General features: G+C 54.1%; 2 protein-coding genes across 6 annotated transcripts; both read right to left on the reverse strand.

Moving 5' to 3' along the window:
• Positions 1–6,028: 6,028 nt before the first annotated feature.
• DOK3 (docking protein 3) lies at positions 6,029–13,188 on the reverse strand. Of its 5 annotated transcripts, none has more exons than XM_027970031.3 (6): positions 11,707–13,188; positions 10,898–11,007; positions 9,258–9,578; positions 7,300–7,399; positions 7,014–7,186; positions 6,029–6,913 (listed from the first exon to the last, which is right to left on the reverse strand). In XM_027970031.3, the coding sequence occupies exons 2-6, from the start codon at positions 10,961–10,963 to the stop codon at positions 6,233–6,235; spliced, it is 1,341 nt and encodes a 446-aa protein (XP_027825832.1). In that variant the 5' UTR covers positions 10,964–11,007; positions 11,707–13,188; the 3' UTR covers positions 6,029–6,232. The 5 variants fall into 5 exon arrangements, with proteins under 5 accessions (XP_027825832.1, XP_042106308.1, XP_042106307.1 ...); XM_042250374.2 differs by having other exon boundaries at positions 9,273–9,578; positions 11,700–13,188; XM_042250373.2 differs by having other exon boundaries at positions 11,700–13,188.
• On the reverse strand, positions 12,960–18,515 carry DDX41 (DEAD-box helicase 41). The gene is made up of 17 exons (XM_004008721.5): positions 18,484–18,515; positions 18,291–18,401; positions 17,855–18,014; positions 17,700–17,774; positions 17,511–17,571; positions 17,251–17,387; positions 16,422–16,494; positions 16,163–16,316; positions 15,944–16,080; positions 14,967–15,129; positions 14,711–14,842; positions 14,387–14,458; positions 14,184–14,280; positions 13,896–14,045; positions 13,742–13,813; positions 13,525–13,635; positions 12,960–13,349 (listed from the first exon to the last, which is right to left on the reverse strand). The coding sequence occupies exons 1-17, from the start codon at positions 18,508–18,510 to the stop codon at positions 13,213–13,215; spliced, it is 1,869 nt and encodes a 622-aa protein (XP_004008770.1). The 5' UTR covers positions 18,511–18,515; the 3' UTR covers positions 12,960–13,212.
• Between the last annotated feature and the right edge of the window lie 2,069 nt (positions 18,516–20,584).

The raw sequence follows: 20,584 nt of genomic DNA on the forward strand, positions 1-20,584 counted from the left end.
TTTGCAATGAGTCGGCTCTTCGCATCAGGTGGCCAAAGTATTGGAGCTTCAGCATCAGTCAATTTAAACTTGCAATTTCTCCACCTCCCTAACTCCTTCCTTCCTTTGGTAAAGTAAAAAAAAAAAAATTTTTTTTAAAGAGCAGCATTATTCATCTGCCTGGTACAGTAAAAATTATGACGTTTTCCTTCCTTTATTTTCTGTCTCATACTTCAGATTCTGCAAATTCCACCTTCAGCATTTGTTCCACATTTGGCTTCCATGTATGTCCCTGCCACTTCTCCCATGTCTGGACATTTTAACGGTCTCCTAATAGAGCTCTCTGCTACTACTCCTACCCAGTCCAGAGTTCTTTCACTGCAGCAGCCAAAGTCCCCCTAAAGCAGAGATCACATCAAATCACCCTCGGCTTTTAGCATTCCAGTGGGCTGGTATCACACTTGAAAGTAAAGTGTTTCAGATGTACATGACACTAATAAACTGCATCCACCAAGACACAATAAACTGGGTCACTCACCTCCTCATTCACTCCATCTACTCGTCACTTGGCCTCCTCAGTGTTCCTCCAACACAGCAAAGGTATTCCTGCCTCAGAGCCTTTGTATTTGCGACTCCTTCTGCTGAAACACTGTCTCCCAGGCTCTCTCACTGTGTTCAGGTCTCAGCTCAGATGTTACCTCCTTTCTTGATCATCCTATCTAAAACAACAGCCCCTGACACCTCACCTGCATAATGCATGAGTTCCTTACCCTGCCTTATTTTCTCCCTATAGCACTTACCACTCTTTGACATTGTATAAAGTGTTTGTTTCTTCATTGCCCTTTGTCTGCATTAGAAAGTCAGTCCTATGAGAATAGGGGCTTGTCTGACTTGTTCACCATCTCCGCAGTGACTGCACACAGTGGATATGAATAAACAGATAAAGGAAGGATTGAGAAAGTGAAACAGTAAATGAGGAAAGGAAGAAGTGGCAGCCTGGGGCTCCAGGCAGTCCTCTAACAGGGAGAGCCAGGGATCCCATCCGTCGGGCTCCTGCAGGGCTCAGACCTAGATAGAGCCACGAGAGATCCCTGCACAGGCAGCCGCTGGGTAGGGAGGAACAGGCCGTGGGCTAGGTCACAGTGCCCCCTGGTGGTCAGGATACCTGTAGCTCCAGGGCCAGGTCCCTAGATGTTTCCAAAGACTTTCTCTTCTACTGTCTGATTGGAACCTCATAAAAATTGCCATGAAACAAAAAGGTTTAGATTTGTAATTAAAAAACGCATGCCCAAACAACAAGAACCTACTGTATAAAACAGAAATTTATATTCAATATCTTGTAGTAACCCATTATGGAAAATAATTTGAAAAAGAACATATAAATGTATGCAAACATATATATACATACATATATATATAACTGAATCACTTTGCTGCATATTTGAAACATTATAAATCAAATCAACTACTTTTCAATTTAAAAATGAATATACACTGAAAATAAATTTTAAAAGAACATTCAATTGCTTAAAATAGAAAGAAAAATCATTCTATAAATTGTGTTGGAACAATTGGTTATTGTCTAAAAATAACAAGGCTCCACCTCATGCCATATATAAAAATGTATCATGTATAGATTAAAATCTACTTTTATGGGACTTCACTAGTGGTCCAGTAGCTAAAACTCCTTGCTCCCAATGCAGGTGGCCTGGGTTTGATCCCTGGCCAGGGAACTAGATCCCACATGCTACAACTAAAAACCAGTGCCATCAAATAGATAAGTAAAAATAAATATTTGGAAAACTAAAGTAAAATCTACTTTTACAAGTAAAGTTATAAAAGTATTAGAAGACAGTTTTAAAAAGAAGCATGCCAGACCAAGGACCCAGAGTCCTGGATTCCAGTTCTGGCCAAGATCTTGACTCTCTAGGTAACCTCAAGTGTGTCCTGGCGTTCTGTGAGGTGGCAGGAGCTGACCCGCTACTGTGGGGCCAAGAGGTCATTGCTGAAGGTACCCTGACACCTCCTAGCCTCAGCTTGCTCTGTTACAAGCAGCCTGATCAATCATGGGAAGATTTTTGCCTGTCAGGAGGACCGTCTGTAAGTAGGGCTAAAATGTACCTCTCAGTGTTGCCAGCACTTTTCTGGGTTTTGTCCTGTGTGGCGACAAACACCATGGGATAGCACAGACTGCACCTCCCCACAACCCCCCTTCACACACTACATTTGGAGATCCTTTTAGACACCTAGAACTCGTATGCAGTTGGAATCTTAAATCTGGATCTCAGGGGTGAGATTGACAAGTCATCAATATTTAGATGGCCTGTGAGATCTGGAGACCACCTTGACTCACTTAGGACTGTGGTTCTCAGCCTTCGGTGCATACTACAATTATTTGGGGAGCTGAAAAAGTGGAGCCCAAGGCCTGCCTTGACAGATGAAATTTGAGACCATGGGTGTGGGCCGAGGCATTGGCATCTTAAAAAGGCTCTACTTCAAGCTTCAACAGTAATTGAACCGAGAACTTCCAGATGTACAAGCTGGATTTAGAAATCCAGAGGAATCAGAGATCAAATTGCTAACACCTGTTGGACCATAGAAAAATCTAGAGAATTCCAGAAAAAGATCTACTTCTGTTTCATTGACTATGCTAAACCCTTTGACAGTGTAGATCACAACAAACTGTGGAAAATTCCTAAAGAGATGGGAATACCAGACCACCTTACCTGCCTCCTGAGAAACCTGTATGCAGGTCAAGAAGCAACAGTGGAACCAGACGTGGAACAAATTAGGAAAGGAGTACATCAAGGCTGTATATTGTCACCCTGCTTATTTAACTTGTATGCAGAGTACATCGTGCAAAATGCTGGGCTGAATGAAACACAAGCTGGAATCAAGATTGCTGGGAGAAATCTGAGAAATAACCTCAGATATGAAGGTGACATCACCCTTATGGCAGAAAGCAAAGAGGAACTAAAGAGCCTCTTGATGAAAGTGAAAGAGGAGAGTGAGAAAGTTGGCTTAAAACTCAACATTCAAAAAGTGAAGATCATGGCATCCGGTCCCATCACTTCATGGCAAATAGATGGGGAAACAATGGAAACAGTGATAGACTTTATTTTTGTGGGCTCCAAAATCACTGCAGATGGTGACTGCAGCCATGAAATTAAAAGATGCTTGTTCCTTGGAAGAAAAGCTATGACCAACCTAAACAGCATAATTAAAAGCAGAGATATTACTTTGCCAACAAAGATCTGTATAGTCACAGCTATGGTTTTCCCAGTAGTTATGTACAGGTGTGGAAGCTGGACCATACAGAAGGCTGAGCGCCAAAGAATTGATGCCTTCAAACCATGGTGTTGGAGAAGACACTTGAGAGTCCTTTGGACAGCAAGGAGATCAAACCAGTCAATACTAGGAAATCAATCCTGAATTTGCATTGAAAGGATTGATGCTGAAGCTTAAGTTCCAATCCTTTGGCCACCTGATGCGAAGAGCCAACTTGACTGCAGAAGACCCTGATGCTGGGAAAGACTGAGGGCAGGAGGAGAAGGGGTTGATAGAGGATGAGATGGTTGGATGGCATCACTGACTCAATGGACATGCGTTTGAGCAAACTTTGGGAGGTGGTGAAAGACAGGGAAGCCTGGTGTGCTGCACTCCATGGGGTCACAAAAAGTCAGACATGACTGAGCAACTGAACAACAACAGGTGATTATGTATGCAGCTAGGGTTGAATTACACTGTGTCTGATGCCAAAGTCCCGCACAGAACTCAGGCAGGGAAGGTGACAGAAGAGTCTGGGAAGGAGAGACCTGTGAGGAGGAGGAAAACCAAGTGAAGACCACATTCCAAGAAGGGGTGTGGAAAGCTGCTGAGAAGCAAGGAGAGTCTAGATCACAAGGAGAGTCCAGGTGGCTTTTGTTTGGGGAGAAAAGAAGGTTGGTGATCCTAATAAGAGCAATGGAATGGAGTTGTGGAGACCACCAGGAGATTGGATTTGGTTGAAGAGAGAATGGGAGGTGAGAAAGTGGAAATGAGAGTAATCAACAACTCTTTTGAGGAATTTCTCTGTGAAGAGGAAGAGAGAAATGGGGAGGTGGCTGAAGGAGAATGAGAGGCCGAGGAAATTATAGAGCATATTTTTGTGTGGCTGGAAATGACGATGATGATGATGGAATTAACAGGTCAAGGAGAGAAGGTAGAGCTCCGCTTGCCAAGCCATGGGGAAGTGAGAGGAAGACGGGAGCAGACACTCTTCTGTTGTAGGGCAGGAGGGAGACTGGTGCAGATATAGCTGCTCTTGTAGATGAAGCAGTGGGAGGTCAAGGATGCTCACTGCTGTCAGCTACCATTTCCTAAGTAGAAATGTGAGAATGGTCAGGGATGGAGAGCAGAAGCTATGAGAGCCTTGAGGAGGAGAAAAGTAGCCACTGTGGGGTGCAGGATCTCTGGGCACCATGGAGAGCCTATCTATTTGAGGTTTGAGATCACATCGTTAAAGAGAGCACAATCAACCTGGTTATGGGAATTTCTCATATGGTGGCACAGAGAATTGGGTTCACCTGAGGCTGGGGACTTTGCCCCAAAAATAGGACGGAAGGAGAGGGGAGCAGAAGGCAGAATCCAAGTAGGGCAAGGATGAGATTATGGACTGGAGTAGTGCAGATAATGAGAAAGGGGTCAGTGCAGGTTAGCGAGAATGGGGAGCAGCCACATAGGCAACACTAGAGGAAGTGGGCCAGAAGGAGAGGAGGTAGCCAGCGGTAGACGCTTGAAATAAGACAGTGTCACTGTGAAGTGACAATGGAGCGTCACCATCATGAAGATCGGGATGTGTCAAAGGTGTGAGCAGCTGAGGTGGTGCTGAGGTCAAGGGTCCAGGAGGCTGGGTCTTTGGGGGCACTGATGCTTGTATGCATGGAGACCCAGGGATGGTGACAGTCCTCCCAGTAAGGGGAGGACAGTAAAGCAGCCAATGAAGTCTTCAAGAGACTCCTTATCTCCTTCTGGAATGTGGACTCCTTGAAAACAGGACTGTGGCTGTCATGAACATGGCCATGGGTCCTCAGAGCCTGGCACAAAGTAGGCATTGGTAAGACTCGAATGAACGCATATCTGGTGTATATGGTCTTTATCCTTGACGGCTAAGGAAGAGACTGAGGCCAGGGACTCCCCAGGAGTGTCTGTGCATTTTTGAGTCTCAGCGGAGACTGTTTTGGGTGTGCACATCTTTGAAGTCTCTGCCCCCTGCCCCTCCCCCACTCCCACTCCTCCCCAGCTCAGGCTTTCCGGTCCCTCAAAATCAGCCTCCACACAGCTTTCCCTGGTCTGACTGTGTCCCTCCACTGAGGATGAGACCCAGCTCCTTGTAGGATGATCAGGCCTCTCATGTGTGGCCAACTCAATCTCAAGCCCCTAGGAACCCTCTGGTTCATGCTCTTCCCTTGCTCTCTACAACCACCATGCCTGCCTTCAGCCTGGAAATCTCCAGGGCTCACTGCCAGCCTGGTGAAGCCCTGCCTCCCCTTTACGCTCAATTCAGAGGGTACATCACCCATCAGCAAGCCTTATTTCTCCCTCTGCCCTACTACTGTCTGAGTCACTTCCACCACACAGGACCACATGGAGCTGTAATTATCTGCATTCCACTTGCCTGCTCCAGTGGACTTGAACCTACTGGTGGCAGAGGTCAGCGCTGGGTCACATATGCCCCTGGAACCCAGCACAGGGCACTGGTGTTTGCTGTAACCTGTGTTTGAGGATCTGTGCGGACCTGGGCATACTACTGCCGGGAGCCTTGCTGTCCTTAGTCGCTCAGTCATGTATGACTCTTTGTGACCCCATGGACTGTAGCCCGCCAGGCTCCTCTGTCCATGGGATTCTCCACGCAAGGATACTGGAGTGGGTAGCCATGCCCTCCTTCAGGGGATCTTCCCGACCCAGGGATCGAACCCAGGAATCCGGCACTGCAGGTGATTCTTTACCATCTGAGCCACCAGGGAAGACCTTAGGGAGGAGATAGCACTGTGGGCCGCGAGGCTGGACACAGAGGAGAACTCAAAAGGCTTTATTGCCAGCAAATCTGTACACTGTACATGGGGGATGGGGTGGGGTCCTCCCCAGGCCTCCTACCTCGTCACTCCAGGCTAGAGTGAGTGTGAGGGTTGCATCCCCAGATGTCTGTTGTCCCCCCTGCCCTCTTGTCCCAGGGAGAGTGCCCTCCTCTCCTCGGGCGGCCACGCCCAGTGCTTCAGGGTCGGTCGCAGGGGGCCGGGCCCTTCTTTCGCTCTCGGCTCAGAAACGTCACCAGCTTGGCCTTGAAGCCTGAGTGCGCACCCGGGCGGCCAGACCCCGCGGCCTCGTCGCCGTTATCCGCCAGCTCCAGCTCCAGCAGCCGCCGGTACTGGGCCTCCAGGCTGCTGTCGTGGGCCGCGCCGGGCCAGCCCAGGTCCTGGCTGTTGTGGTAGATGGGGCTGTCCGGGGAGCTGCCGCCGCCCGGGCCCTCTTCCACCAGCTCCCCGCAGGCGGCGTCGGGCGCGCACAAGTTCTCGTACAGGTGTTCGGCGGCGGCGCTCGGGGGCCCGCTGGCCCGCTTGCACACGGACGCGTAGAGCACTGCCGGCGGCTCCTCGGAGACCGCGGGGCCCAGCAGCGGCGGCAGACTCTGTGGCCCGGGCTCGGCCGCGCGCATCTTCCGCGAGCCCGGCCCCTCGGGCCTCCGGGGCCCCTCCCGCAGCTCGCCTGGAGGCTCCAGCGAGGGCAGCGAGGTGGCCCGCGGCAGAGGGCAGGGCCGGGGCCCCGGGAGCCGCTCCCGCTGGCGGGCGATGGCGGCGGCCACGGCCCCGCACAGGTCGCGGGCGCGGGCGCTGCTGAAGGCGAAGAGGCCCTCGCCCGAGTCGCAGCGGCGGCCGGCTTCAAAGGAGAACACGCCCTGGGCAGGGGGCGGCACGAGGAGTCAGCGGTTTGAGGAACCGCGCGCCACCCGCCACCCTTCCTTGCGGGACCAGCGGGGCAGCAACCCAGCACCTCACCTTGTCGGAGCCGAACTTTCGCAGGAAGCAGTAGGGCCAGGTGTAGAGCGCCTGCGGGTTGGCTGGTTCGCTCAGCTGGATAGCGTCCTGGCCCAGCCGCAGGAGGTAGGGCCCCTTCAGCTGGCAGCGGGTGGCTGCCTCCGTCCTCTGCACCACCACCGGGAACTCACCCACTGCAAGCACCGGCCGTGAGGGCCACAAGCACACTCCCGGGGTGGGGTCCCAGAAAGCTTCCCGCCCCGGGTGTGCTGGGGCTAAAGCTGCCTCTGTAAACTCTGCGACTTACCTTCCTGCCAGGAAGAGTAGATGGAGTTCTCCTCCATGGGGACCAGGCTCCTCTGCCGGGCGTCTACCTCCCCAGATCCTGAGGAACTGTCCCCCGTGCCCTAGGGAATGGGACAAAGTTAGAGGTTGGTGCCTCTCCTCCCCATCCCATATCCTTTCCCTGGGGTCTGTGATGAGCAAGGGCACCCAGCAACCTGAGTGCCAGTCCCAGTTCTGCCTGTGACACAGTGCAAGGCCCTGGGCACCACTCTGAGCCTATTTCCCCACCGGCTGCCCCTTTTAGGGTGCTGAGAGCTGTAAAGCAAGGGCACACATGAAGATGTCCTCCATCGCTCCTGAGGTTGGCCAGGGACTGGGCCAGTCTGTCTGTGTCCCTGACACCTTGGAGCAGTAAAGGGGTGGGAGCATCAAGGGTGGGACCCACAAGTGAATGGCCACCGTTCCTCCCATCTTTGACCTCTTTCTCCATCTTCCCCGACGTTCTTCAGGCTCTGACCCTGAGCATCTCCATCATGACCACCTTGGCTCATGATACCTTGTGCCATGCCATGCTAAGTCACTTCAGTGTCTGGCTCTTTGTGACTGTATGGACCATAGACCACCAGGCTCCTCTGTTTGTGGGATTCTCCAGGCAAGAGTACTAGAGCAGGTTGTCGTGCCCTCCTTTGGGGATCTTCCCAACCCAGGGATTGAACCTAGGTCTTCTGCATTGCAGGTGGATTCTTTACCATCGGCGCCACCAGGGAAGCGCCAGGATACCATAGCCAGGGTCAAATGCAATGGCTTCCCACTGGTCTCTTTGCTCCTGTTTATTTACCTTTTTTTTTTTTTTTTTTAATCAAAAGAATTGTGGTGAAATACGCAGCATAAAACTGACCATTTTAACCATTTTAAAGTCGATGGAGATGTAATTCAGAACTTTTTCATCACTTCAAATGGAAATCCTGTACCCATTAAGTCTTTACTTTCTATTCCCTCCTCTCCTCAGCCCTGGCAACCCGTAAGCGGCTTTCTGTAACTATGGATTTGTCTATTCTGGGTATTTCATGTAAATGGAATCGCACAGTGTGTGGCCTTTAGTGCCTAGTTGTTCTGACTTAGCATGTTTCCAATGTCCACCCATGTTGTAGCATGTATCAGTGCTCCATTCTTTTTAAGTAATGTTTTGTTGTATGGATAGACTACATTCAGTTTATCCATTCATCCGTTGATGCACATGTGGGTTGTTTGCATCGTTGGGCTACTATGAAGAACACTGCACTGAAGATTCTCATGCAAGTTTTGTTTGAACACCTGTTTCAGTTCTCTTGGGCCTACGCCTAGGAGGAGAATTGCTAGGTCATATGTTAACTTTGTTTAATTTTTGAGGAACTGCCACTCATTTCCTTTTGGCCCATCAGAGACCCTGCAAAGCTTTAAAAACTCAGTTTCTGGGTCCAACTCCCCAGAGGCTTCTCCTCTTGTGTAGAATAAAAGCCCAGACTCCACAAGTGGCCCAAGGCAGGTTCAGTTGGCTCCCACCAAGTTCTCCACCGTTGCCTCCTCCTGGGTCCCCTCTCCCTTCTTACTCTGTGGCCACACTGGCCTTTCTGCTCCTTGAACATCAAGCTTTTCCCTGCCTCAGGGCCCTTGCCCATGCTGCTTCCTCTTTTCAGGAGCCTTCTCAGACCGGTGTTGAGGATGCTCTTTCTTCAGATCTTTGCCTGGTGGGTTATTTGCCCTCTCCTGAGAAGCCTTCCTGGACCATCCTGTCTAACATCCCCCCATTCACTCATGGTCCCACTCAGCCTCTCACATTCTCCATAGCATGCATGGCAATCTGAGATTTGTTCTCTGGGCTTCTGGGCTGTATCCCAGGCTTCTAGGTGCTTGCCGAGTGACGGGACGTGAACGAGCATGGAGATGAACAAGGTGTGGGTGAAATGGTCTTCCCGGCCCGCCCCTGGATGCCTTACCCACCTGCCCTGTGCTCACCGGGAAGGCCAGCTGACAGATGGGGCCCATCCATGCCTGGCGGTGCTCTGCGGCCAGCAGGTGGCTTCGCTCCGTGGTGGTGAGCAGGAAGGCACCTGTGTCCCGGGGGCAGCTCTCACCATCAGCCGGTAGCACAGAGACGCAGTCAGCCAGGCGGATGATCCTCCGTTCTCCCCGCCGGCCAGGCCCCGCAGACCTGTCACCTGCTGGCCCTAGGCCACCATCCCGGACCTCCCAGCTCTCTAGCCGGGCCACGCCCGAGGGGCCTCCTGCATAGAGTAGACCCCATACCTTCCGCCAGGACTTCTGCAGGAGATAAAAATGGGGGAGATGACCCTCAAGTGGCAGTTCCCAACCTGCAGCAGCTCAACCCCACACAAGCCATTCAGCCAGTGCTCCTGGCCACCCAGGGTGGCCTCCGCCTCCCCACTCCTCAGGCCACGTGAAAGCAAAGTGTTGTCCAGTCGTGTCCGACTCTTTGTGACCCCATGGACTGTAGCCCACCAGGCTCCTCTGGCCACAGGATTTTTCCAGGCAAGAATACTGGAGTGGGTTGCCATTTCCTTCTCCAGGGGATCTTCCTGGCCTAGGGGTTGAACCCAGGTCTCCTGCACTGCAGGCAGACTCCTTACTGTCTGAGTGGCTTTTTTACCATCTGAGCCACCAGGGAAGCCCAGGATGCCTTGCCAGAGCTGGCATGGCAAGGGGGACAGTCTGTACTTGGAGTCAGTCAGCACCCCCATCTACCCCCACAATTTCCCAACTGTGATCCCCATAAGCACTAGTATCTTCGTCTCTCAAAGGTCATGAGGGGGGGCTTCCCTGGTGGTCCAGTGGCTAGGACTCCATGCTCCCAGTGCAGGGGCCTGGGTTTGATCCCTGATCGGGGAACTGGATCCCACATGGGGCAAGTAAAACATCCTGCACGCCACCACTGAGACCCAGCATGGCCAAATAAATAATAAAATAAAATACTTAAAAAAACAAATGGTTATGAGAACGCACAAGGTTGGGGCTTCTACTGGGTACTATCTAGTGGCTAGAGCAGACCACCTGCACCCCTGCTTTGTCAGTGCCCCCACCGCCTGCAAAGAAAAGGTCAATTAGGCCATGGGGCAAGGGCTGGGGTGGGAGGGAGGCCTCGGTCTCATGATGGCAAGGAAGGAAACATGCAAATAATTCCGAGCAAAGGAAACAGACGGTTTATCTGCCTGGGCAGCAGCTGCGGCTGAGCTATGGGTGTGCAGGGCCCGCGACCTGAGGACAGGGCTGGGAAGAGCTGAGCCCTCTTGGGCAGGATGGAGCTCCACTTTTAGGGGCTCCTCCAGCTCAGCCTCCAGCCCTCTCAGGGGCCACAGTGCCACTGGTAGACGGGATGGAAGGCTGTTGGATTAGCCGCTCCCTCACCTCTGCTCTGCCCCATTGGTGGCATTACCAGCTCCCTGCTCTTGGCTTCCCACCTGTAAATGAGGCAGGGTCTCGCTGAGGCTGAACTTCTCCACACCCAGGTTGGACTCCCCACCCTGACGCCTACCCTCTTTCTCCCAATCCTAGTGGCCTGTCCGAGTCTGGGGCAGAGGCCCACTACCTGTCCTAGGCGGCCACCTGGCAGCCAGGGTCCCCACCTTGCCGAACTTGATGTGCTGCTGGTAGAGGATGCCGTCCTTGACGGGGGTCTCCAGAGGCTCCATGGCGCGGCCGGACCCAGGGCCGCCACTCCGAGGACCTGCAGAGACTGATGACGGGTAGGAGGGGAACTCCTCACACTTCCCCTTCTGGCCACTTCCCCCTCCCTCTGTCCAGAGCGGCAGCTGCAGGACTGGGGGAGGGGAGCCCTGCCTACACCATAAAGGAGCTAGAACAGGGTGGGGAGGGCATCCCATATTTCTCCCTTGGGGTTCCAGGTATCCCACTAGGGCCAGGCAGGGACCTCAGACCACCTGAGGGCAGATGATCCCTGCCTGTTCCGGTCAGCTGGGTGTGAGCTTCTGACCCCAGGCTGGCTCCCGAGTCATGAGCTCCGACCCCTCCCCCATCCTGGGGCAGTTGTGTACCCTGGGTCCTGGCATGCCCACAGCCTGGTCCCCACCTCAGGACCTTACTCTAGCCAGATGGGCAAACTCCTTGCCTTCCCATTCAAGAGTCCTAGTTGGTTGGCCTGTCTTTGTGCTGGAAAACAGTTCTAACAATCACTTGGTCCTCTCCATTTCACAGCTCCTGTCTGTTGCCAGCCTTGGCATCTTCCCATTGAACCATGGCCCCACCTGGGCCCATCAGGCCCTTTCTGCCATGCCCAAACAACCCATCCCTTCCCTTCCTAAACACTGCCTGGCTCCCAGTGCCCTCAGGTCTAGCTTGGACTCCTGGGCCCAGCACTCGAGGAGGATTCTCTCCTCTACCTCCCCACGCCTGGCCCCTTCAGGGCACCTCTCACCGTGCTCCTCAGGGCACTGGGCCTTCTCCCTCTGGCCTTCTTCCTCCAGGAGGCCTCCCTTGACCACCCCACGCTATCTTGAGAGCACAAAGGCCCCAGCCCTCATGGCACGGCCCCAGCCACGTGAGTGTGGCACGCCCCTGCAGAGTTCCCTGGAGATCTCACGTGCTTTTTTTTTTTTAAGCTTTGCTTCTTACTGGGACTCTTTCTAAGCCTTGCCTTGCTGGAGGCCAGTTATCTGAGCTCTGCATATGAATCTGAATTCTGGAGACAGCCTTGTGTCATTTATCCCGTGCCACTTCTAGGAAGCAATGTGTGAACAGGCCAAACACTGTTTGGGGGTCACATGTGGGTTGTGTAGCTTCTCAGGCAGGAAATCGAGGGCCTCATTCACCTGGCTTTGTGCCCATTATGGCCCAAGCAGCCCCAGACACCATGTCCTTTGCATTCTCATTGCCATTTCACCGATGAGGAAATCAACTCAGAAACATTAAGTAACTTGCCCAAGGCGACACACCAAGTAGCAAACATGGCTCGAGCAACGGCTGTCCTGCTGGGATAAGCGCGTGGCCTGCGCATGGAGTGTCTGGCGCAGAGGAGCTGCCACCAGGGCTCTTCTTCTATCGACCCCTAGCAAGAAATCCTGGCCCCTTTGCTAGCAGTCCCGAGACAGCAGCCTGCATTTATTCATGGCTGTTATTCATGGCTGATCCGTCTGTCCCACTCACTTGTGAACTTCCCAGAGGGCATCTGTCTGGCTCACCTGGGTCCTGAGCCCAACACATAGCTGGGTCAGTGGGTGCATGTGGCCTAGGTGGCAGTCCTATGGCATTTGCTGCCCACTTGGCAAACAGCAGAGGCCTTCCTACTGGGAGCCTGCGTGGGCAGGGGGCCTGAGACATGATGTCTCCAAAGGGCCTTAGGAGAAGCCCTGGGGAACTTTACACACTGACAGGAAGAGGGAGGCTGGGGCAGGCCTGGAGGTTATAACAGCCAACCAGAAAGACCAGAAACCCCAATCAACCATTTTCCTTTGGTCTATCAGGGTGGTCCTTCTCTGAGTCACAATAGAAGAAATTTACCCTAAGCCTCCACAGGAGGCCCCAGGCAATCAGCTCCTTTCACAGCTCAGTACCAGCAGGTTTTGGCAGTGGTGGTGGGAAATACCAAGGTCCAACCTCAGAAGGGCGCTGGTGGTCAGTGGGTGAGGCCTGCCCAGGGAGCACGGGGCAGACAAGGTGAAACACAGAGGCTGAGACCAGAAAGGCTTGTGCTTTAATGGCAGCTAGGGTAAAGGGGAGCAAAAATAGTAATTCTGGGGGGCATGGGGAGCAGGCAGCCAGGTCCAGCCTGGCCCAACCCAGGCCAGCTGAGCCGAGGTTGCTGTCTTCTTGTTCACAGGGCGGGTGTGTGTGTGTGTGTCTATGTGTGTGTGTTGGGGGGGCAGTGGTGGCGGCTGGAGCTCCAGGGACAGAGGCCCCTCGCGGAGGAGGGGTGGCAGCCAGCTCAGAAGTCCATGGAGCTGTGGGCCAGGTAGTCCTTGCGGCCGATGTTGCTAACCTGCTTCGTCTGCATGGCTTCAAGCTTGGGGCAGTCGGTGATCCGATGACCCAGGCCCCCACAGAAGGCACAGCCACGCTCTCCTGCGGGAATGGGGTACCGGGAGACGGAGGGTCAGCACGATGACAGGGCCAGTCTCCATACCCCAGATCTTGGGCACCCCCATCAGACCCCCAGTCCACCAAGGGGCAGCATCCACTTGTTCCGTGGTGTGCTCGACTGCCCCCACCAGACTAGGGTACTTCCACCCCGCGTCACCTCCAATCTCCAGCATGGACTCGTCCCCACAGTGCAGGACTTGCAGGACGGGTGGAACCTTCTGCTTGGCCTCCAGCAGCAGGGCTTTGAGATCCATCAGCACTGACTCATCTGTGGGGATAGTGGGGAGTCTTCAGGTCCAAGCCTGGGCCCTGCAGCCAGAACCTGAGTGGTCACAGGTGGAGGACCCAGGAGACGGCTTCGGTGGTAGACTCACCACAGGCCTTGTTGATGAAGGTGGTGGCGATGCCTGTGTTTCCTGAGCGCCCAGTTCGGCCAATACGGTGCACTGCAGACAGGGAACAGAGCATGTGGCCCCCTCTCCAGGGGCTGGGGCCGAGCCCTCAACCCCAGCCGCCCAAATACCCCACCGTAGTTCTCGATCTCCTCAGGCATGTCATAATTGATGACGTGCTGGATGGCAGGGAAGTCCAAGCCCTTGGAAGCTACATCTGTGGCCACAAGTACATCCTTCTTGCCTTCCCGGAATGCCTCAATAGCCTTAGTCCGTTCCTCCTGGTCTGGAAAGGGTCGGGCAGGAACTGTTAGAGCGACAGCAGTGGTCTGGGGAGGAGTGACAGGCTGTCCAGGTAGGGGAAGGGATAAGATGAAGGGCTGCTACGGGGGTGGGGTCTGTGCCTAGGACATCCCACCCTGACCTTTGCCCCCATGGATGGCAACAGCCTCCACTCCCTTGAGCAGCAAGTACTCATGGATGGCGTCCACATCTGCTTTCTTCTCTGCAAAGATGAGCACCTGTCCGGAAAAAGCCAACTCTGGTCACAGGGGCTGACTCCTGGGTGCCCCCTGTTACATTCCCCCTGCATGCTGCCCTCCCGCCAGCCTGGCTGGCAGCACTCACGGGTGGCGGTGTCTTCTGCAGGCACTCAAGCAGGTACACCATCTTGGCTTCCTCCTTCACGTATTCCACTTCCTGCCACCACCAGGATCAGGTCAGGTGGTCCTGACAACAGACTCACCAGCCCTGGCCCTGCCACAGAGAATGGGTCCCCAGTCCTGGCTGGGAGGTGACCAGAAGCCTCTTGCCAAGGGCGGGGCACTATAAGAAGGCTTCCTGCTAAGGGCCGAGGCTGTGAATGAAACCCTCGCTGCCCACCCTGCTCTGATCAGTTCCCAGGAGCCTTGGAAGACCCTGCCCTCCCAGGTAAGGCTGCCTAGCAGGTACCTGGATGACATCCAGGCTGGCGGCCCCGGCACGACCCACGTTGATCGTGACAGGCTTTACCAGGGCGCTCTTGGCAAAGTTCTGAATCTTCTTAGGCATGGTGGCGCTGAAGAGTAGGGTCTGTCGCTGGCCCTGAGGAAGACGCGGACATGTGTGGGCTGGGGAGGCTGAGCGGCTGGGATAGTGGGTGTTGAATGTGGTGTGTGTGGAGGGGAGGAACGAGGCGGGAACGTCCCGGCCAGGTGGGGAAGGGCACCTTGAAGTAGGAGAAGATGGTGCGGATGTCCCCCTCGAAGCCCATGTCGATCATGCGGTCAGCCTCGTCCAGGGCCAGGTAACGACAGATGTCCAGGCTGACCATCTTCTTCTGCAGCAGATCCATGAGGCGCCCAGGGGTGGCCACCATCATATGCACACCACTGGGGACCAAGGGCGACACTGAGGCTGAGCCACCTGCTCGACCTTACCTAGAGGCCAGCAGCCCGCTCTGTTCTGCCTTCCAGTCTCCTTCCTGTTTCTCGTCGCTTGTCCCTCCTTGTCACTGCCACCACCTTGCTCTCCAAACAGAACAAGGCTCTCCTGAAGAGCACTACAGCCTTCTCTGCTAGACCCCAGCCATGTGTTCACTTCTGCCTCACACACCCGTCCCCCTGATCACTCCTCTGCCCCTAGGAGGACTGATCTGAATTTTCAGATAGTTTCAGCTTGTGCTCCCACAGGTCCCTTTGTAGGCCTCAACGGGATCAGCTTCCTGGTACACTGAACTCATCTTTTCCATGTTTGCATCTTCCCTAACTAGCAATGCCTATGAAACAGGGACTGGGTTTGGCCTGTCTGTAACCCTGGACATGTAGTGATGTGATGTCTGTCAGGAACTGCACTGTGTGGAAAGGGCACAGGCCCAGCCACACCCCAGAGCCTCAGCCTCCTTGATAGATCACACTGGACAACCCTGATTGTCCTGGACATCCCAGGCCCTCCACCTCTCTGCCTTCCGCCTGGAATGCCCTGACTCCTTGACCTCCCAGATGCCCCTGTTCCATCTGCTGTGGTCCCAGAGTACTTTAGCACCTTCCTCTGTCCCAACCCACCTCCTCATTAGACTGGGGGCTCCTTGAGGGCTGAGCCTATGGGCAGCCTCTGCAAGGCTCTGCTGAGTAGCTAAAGCAAAGGATCTCTTGGCTTGTCAAGGGGTTCTGACGAAGCCCGTGGGACAGGGTGACTTGGACTCACTGTCGGATGGTCTCCATCTGCTCTTTGACGGACATGCCCCCGATGCAGAGGGCGCAGCGCAGGAGTGGCGAGCTGTCTTCCTGCAGCAAGCGGCAGTAGTACTCCAGGATGCCGTGGGTTTGTCGGGCCAGCTCCCGCTGCAGGTACAGGGGCAGCGGCTGGCACCAGAAGGTGGCTCCCTCCCTCGTGTACCCTGCCCTCCAGGCCAGCCTCTCTTACCGAAGGGCAGATAATGAGTCCATAGGGCCCTTCACGCTTAGAGAAAGGTAACCTTTTCTCTTGTTCCAGGCAGAACATGATGACGGGCAAAGTGAACACCAGTGTCTTGCCTGAACCGGTAAAGGCTATGCCTATCATGTCGCGGCCAGAGAGACTGGTGACAGAGAAGAGAGGCCGGAGGGTCAGGCTCAGTGGGAAACAAAGACTCTGCTTCTCACCCAGTGGCTGCTCCTCCCCGGACTGTCAGCTTCACACTCACATGGTGGGAATTCCCTGGATCTGAATGGGTGTTGGGTGGTGGATGCCCTTCTTCTTCAGGCCTCTCAGGATGGCTACAGAAAACAGCCTGGCTTCATTTTTGTGTTTCACAGGATACGAGACACAGCCCCCTAACGCCTGTAAAACTGGCACTATGCCCCTCACGTTACAAATGATGAGACTCAGACAGACAGAAAGACAGACACACAAACTTGCCCAAGGCTTCTAGGCTAAGTGGAGGCAGGATTCACACCCAGTTCTGTTTAAGGCCATCATTACTTGCCCTCCAAAGCTCCCTAATGGCAAAGGTTACGAAGTATGAACAGCTCAATGACTGAAAAAGAAGCATAAAGACGAACTCTTCCTTCTCCTCTGCCTGGACCTGATGCAGCAGCTTCTGGATTTCGGTGGGGGCCCAGGGTGCAACCCCACAGATGTTTCACTATCAAAATGTGGTGTGTTTCATGATCACAATGCGGTACTGCAGACTTCCCTGGGGGTACAGTGGATAAAAATCTGCCTGCTGATGCAGGGGACGCGGGTTTAACCCCTGGTGTGGGAAGATTCCACATGCTGTGGAACTAAAGCCTGCGTGCCACAACTACTGAGCCTGCGTGCCACAAGCAGTGAAGCCTGCACGCCGCACCTTCTGAGCCCGCGTGCTGCAACTACTGAAGCTTGAGTGCCTAGCCTATGCTCCACAAGAAGCCTGTGCACCGCAACAGAGTAGCTCCTGCTAGCTCCAACTAGAGAAAGCCTGTGCGCAGGAACGAAAGACCCAGCACAGCCTGTATGCATATAATGTGCTGGTGCTTCCGGCTCCCAGGTACCTGCAGGAAATTTCATTTCCTTGAAGCTCTTAATGGGAGGTGGGATGCCATCGCCTTCCACCAAGATGTGGTACTTCTTCCGGACACGTTCATGCCGCTCTTCAGACATACTCAGGACATAACGGGGTGGTGTCCAACTGTGGGTGGGTGACAAGGGTCAAGACAGCCCCTGGGCACACCTGGCTTTGGGGTGTCTCTTCCAGTCTCGGCCACCTACCATCCCAAGTAAGAGGAATCAACTGCAGTCAAGAAAGACGTACCTAGTTTTGATTGGATCGTCGTATGTGATTCCCTTAGCCATCTCCTTCACTGACATCAAAGCTGAGGAAACAGATGTGGCTCAAGGCTGGCTCCTGCTTCCCAGAGGCCAGGTCCCTTGAAATGGAACATGCCTAGGGGTGAGGGAGGAGGCTCAGTTCACCTCTTCTCTGCCCTGGCTACAGCCATACCTCGACCTTCGGCCACACTCTCCAGGATCTTCTCCTCTTCCTTCAGCTGCTTCTCTTTGGCAGACTCCTTGCGGGCTGACAAAAGAAGCAGAAGGTGTCAGAGAGACACCAAAGCAGTGCGCCACACTGAGCCTCCGGCCTGCTGCCCAGCCCACCTTCAGCCTTCTCTTTGAGATGCTGGTGCTGATCCAAGAGACTGACGTTGGACTGAGGACCCAACGGGATGTCGTCCTCATCTCCTCGGGGCTCGCTGCCGCTGTCCTGCTGCTCCTCTTCCGCAGCTCCCTTGCGTCTTCGCTGCAGCAGCTTCTGGAGCTGAGGTTCCACCAGTGCCCCTCAGAGCCAAGCCCAACGCAAAGTGCGGCATCGGGCCCGGGGGCCTGCGTCAGGATTCTGGCCTTTGGGAGAGGGTCCTGTGCTCGGAGGCGCAGAGCTGCCCCACTCCTCGGATGAGATTGCCAGTTCCTCGTCTGCCTGGGGACCACGCTCCCGCGTACTGACACCTCACTCCGCGGACCCGGGGCCACCCCCCATCGCATCGCTAAAACCCTATCTCCTGCCCTCACTCTTCTCGCGACCCACGGCCCTCACCAGCATTTGCCGGCGTTGTCGCAACGGCACGTATGGCACGTAGTCCTCGTCGTCCTCATCCTCTGCCTCAGAGCGGCTTCCTGTGGCAGTCGCCTCGTCGGTACGAGCCCGCTGCAGACACAAACGAGTCAGACCCGGACCCCCGGCCTTTACCTTCGCTCTCCACCCGCGCAGACCCCAACCTCTCTCCCACCTTCCGCTCAGGTTCCGATTCCGCCATCCTTTGCTGCACGCATGCGCACCACAGTAAAACCCCGCCCCACCTATATGAGATCCAATCAGATGTAAGGAAGCGGACGTCGACACCTAGCAACGACCTCTGAGTGCCGGATCGCGCAGAAGGACAAATTTTCTCCTGAGCGTCGGTCGCGCGGTGCTGTGTCCCCGCCCACTGTAGGTGGCTACGCAGCTGTTGCCGGGGCTGAGGGCGAAAGCCTCAGGCAAGACATTGTGTGACTCTGCAGGATTTCGAGCACGCGCTGAAAGCTCAAACCGAGCCGGGTAGAAGCGTGGAAACCGCCGTTCCCGAAGAGGGAGGCTTGCCGGCTGCCCAGCCTCGCCCAGGGCGTGACGTCACTCGGCACGCCCCCCCGCTAGTGGACACTGCGCCCTCTCGTGGCCGGGGAGCTCAGAGACCAGGCTAGCTGGAATCCTGACCCGGACTCTATCCAGCCCCTATTAACCCGCACCGGCCAAGGCAGGTAGGGCAGGATGGGGCTTGCAGAATAAGCTGACTGTTGAGAATACTGCTGGTGTTATCTGTGTGAAACACCTATGTTCAGAGTGGCGAGATAAACAAAACGATGGTTGTGGTTTTAAACTGAGGGCCTGTATATGTACGCAAACGATTATTATTGTAAATGCCGTAATAGAGTAACTGGGGAACCAAAGACTTCGAGGAGACCTGGATCTGAAGTTAGAGGGAAGTGAGGAATCTCAGAGCTGCTGGGAGGGCAGGAGAGGGAGAGGCTTCCTGATACAGGGGCTAGCAGGAGTCAAGTTCTGGCCATGCCCAAGTTTCTCAGTGAACAAAGAGATGTGGCCTGTGTAGGGTAGGGTAGTTAAGAGTTAAGGCTGGAAAGGTAGACCCAGAGTGTGCAGGGCTGACTGTCAGGGTAATTTCAACTTTTAAAGAGGATAGGTTAGTGCTGTTCTTCTCTTCCTTTGTATGTTAAGAGTGTGGACTGGACATTGTGCGGTGTGAAAGTGTTAGCCGCTCAGTCATATCCACCTCATTTGCAATATTGCTGGCTGTACCCCTCCATGCTCTTCTGTCCGTGGAATTCTCCAGGCGTGAATACTGGAGTGGGTTGCCATTTTCTTTGGGGAACTTCCGGACCTAGGGACTGAACCCGGGTCTCCTGTATTACAGGCAGATTCTTTACCATATAAGCCACCAGGGAAGCCCAAAGAGATTAGGTGGAGAGATAGATAACTGGTCTTAAGAACTCTCCTAAGACACAAAAAGTACCACTTTTGGAATTAGCATAAAGGCAGGCAATTGGCAACCCATTCCAGTATTCTTGCCTGGAGAATTTCATGGACAGAGGAACCTGTCAGGCTAGTCCATGGAGTCGCAGAGTTGGACACCACTGAGCAACTTACACACACAAAGGGCAAACTGTAAAAAAGTGGCTTCTCAGCTGGAATGTGATGGACTAGGTGGTATTTGTAAGAAAGTGTTATTTCAAAGAGGGAAACAAGTGAGTAAAAGTTAGGAGCCCTGAGGGTGCCAGACCTCGCTGGAGACTGAGGTCATCAGGTGTGGCTGGAGTGTGCCAGAGGCAGGAGCCAGACTTGAACAACCCTGAACACCATTCATAGAGCTCTTTTTCTGTGGGAAAGGGCTTCTCTGATAGCTGTTGGTAAAGAATCTACCTGCAATGCAGGAGACCCCAGTTCAATTCCTGAGTCAGGAAGATCCGCTGAAGGATAGGCTACCCACTCCAGTATCCTTGGGCTTTCCTTGTGGCTTAGCTGGTAAAGAATCTGCCTGCAATGTGGAAGACCCGGGTTCAGTCCCTGGGTGGGTTCAATCCCCTGGAGTAGGGCATGGAACCCACTCTGGTATACAGTCCATGGGGTCGCAGACTCAGACATGGCTGAGTGACTTTCACTTTCTGTGGGTAAAGCGGCTGCTTGATCAGATCTGCAACTCTGCAGATGAAGCAGAATTTTTCATAGCTGTGACAATTCAGTTGCAGAGCAGGATCCCAGTGTAAAAGTTGAAGGCGAGAAGCACAGGTAATAAATATACAAAGAGAGGTTTCACAGAAAAGTGGCCGCACTTCCTT

This window comes from Ovis aries, chromosome 5 (assembly GCF_016772045.2).
Source record: "Ovis aries strain OAR_USU_Benz2616 breed Rambouillet chromosome 5, ARS-UI_Ramb_v3.0, whole genome shotgun sequence".
Lineage (NCBI taxonomy): Eukaryota > Metazoa > Chordata > Mammalia > Artiodactyla > Bovidae > Ovis > Ovis aries.

What these genes read in the sequence shown, in the direction of transcription:
- DOK3 (XM_027970029.3), bottom strand. Translation starts at nt 11,155, where the DNA reads ATGGGATGCCCTCCCCACCCTGTTCTAGCTCCTTTATGGTGTAGGCAG. An exon ending in TCCCGGTGAGCACAGGGCAG is followed by an intron (nt 7,400 to 9,257) that starts GTGGGTAAGGCA and finishes CCCATTCCCTAG; the next exon opens with GGCACGGGGGACAGTTCCTC. An exon ending in CTACTCTTCCTGGCAGGAAG is followed by an intron (nt 7,187 to 7,299) that starts GTAAGTCGCAGA and finishes CGGTGCTTGCAG; the next exon opens with TGGGTGAGTTCCCGGTGGTG.
- DDX41 (XM_004008721.5), bottom strand. Translation starts at nt 18,510, where the DNA reads ATGGCGGAATCGGAACCTGAGCGGAAG. An exon ending in GACGATCCAATCAAAACTAG is followed by an intron (nt 17,388 to 17,510) that starts GTACGTCTTTCT and finishes ACCCACCCACAG; the next exon opens with TTGGACACCACCCCGTTATG. An exon ending in GGAAATGAAATTTCCTGCAG is followed by an intron (nt 16,495 to 17,250) that starts GTACCTGGGAGC and finishes TGTTTTCTGTAG; the next exon opens with CCATCCTGAGAGGCCTGAAG.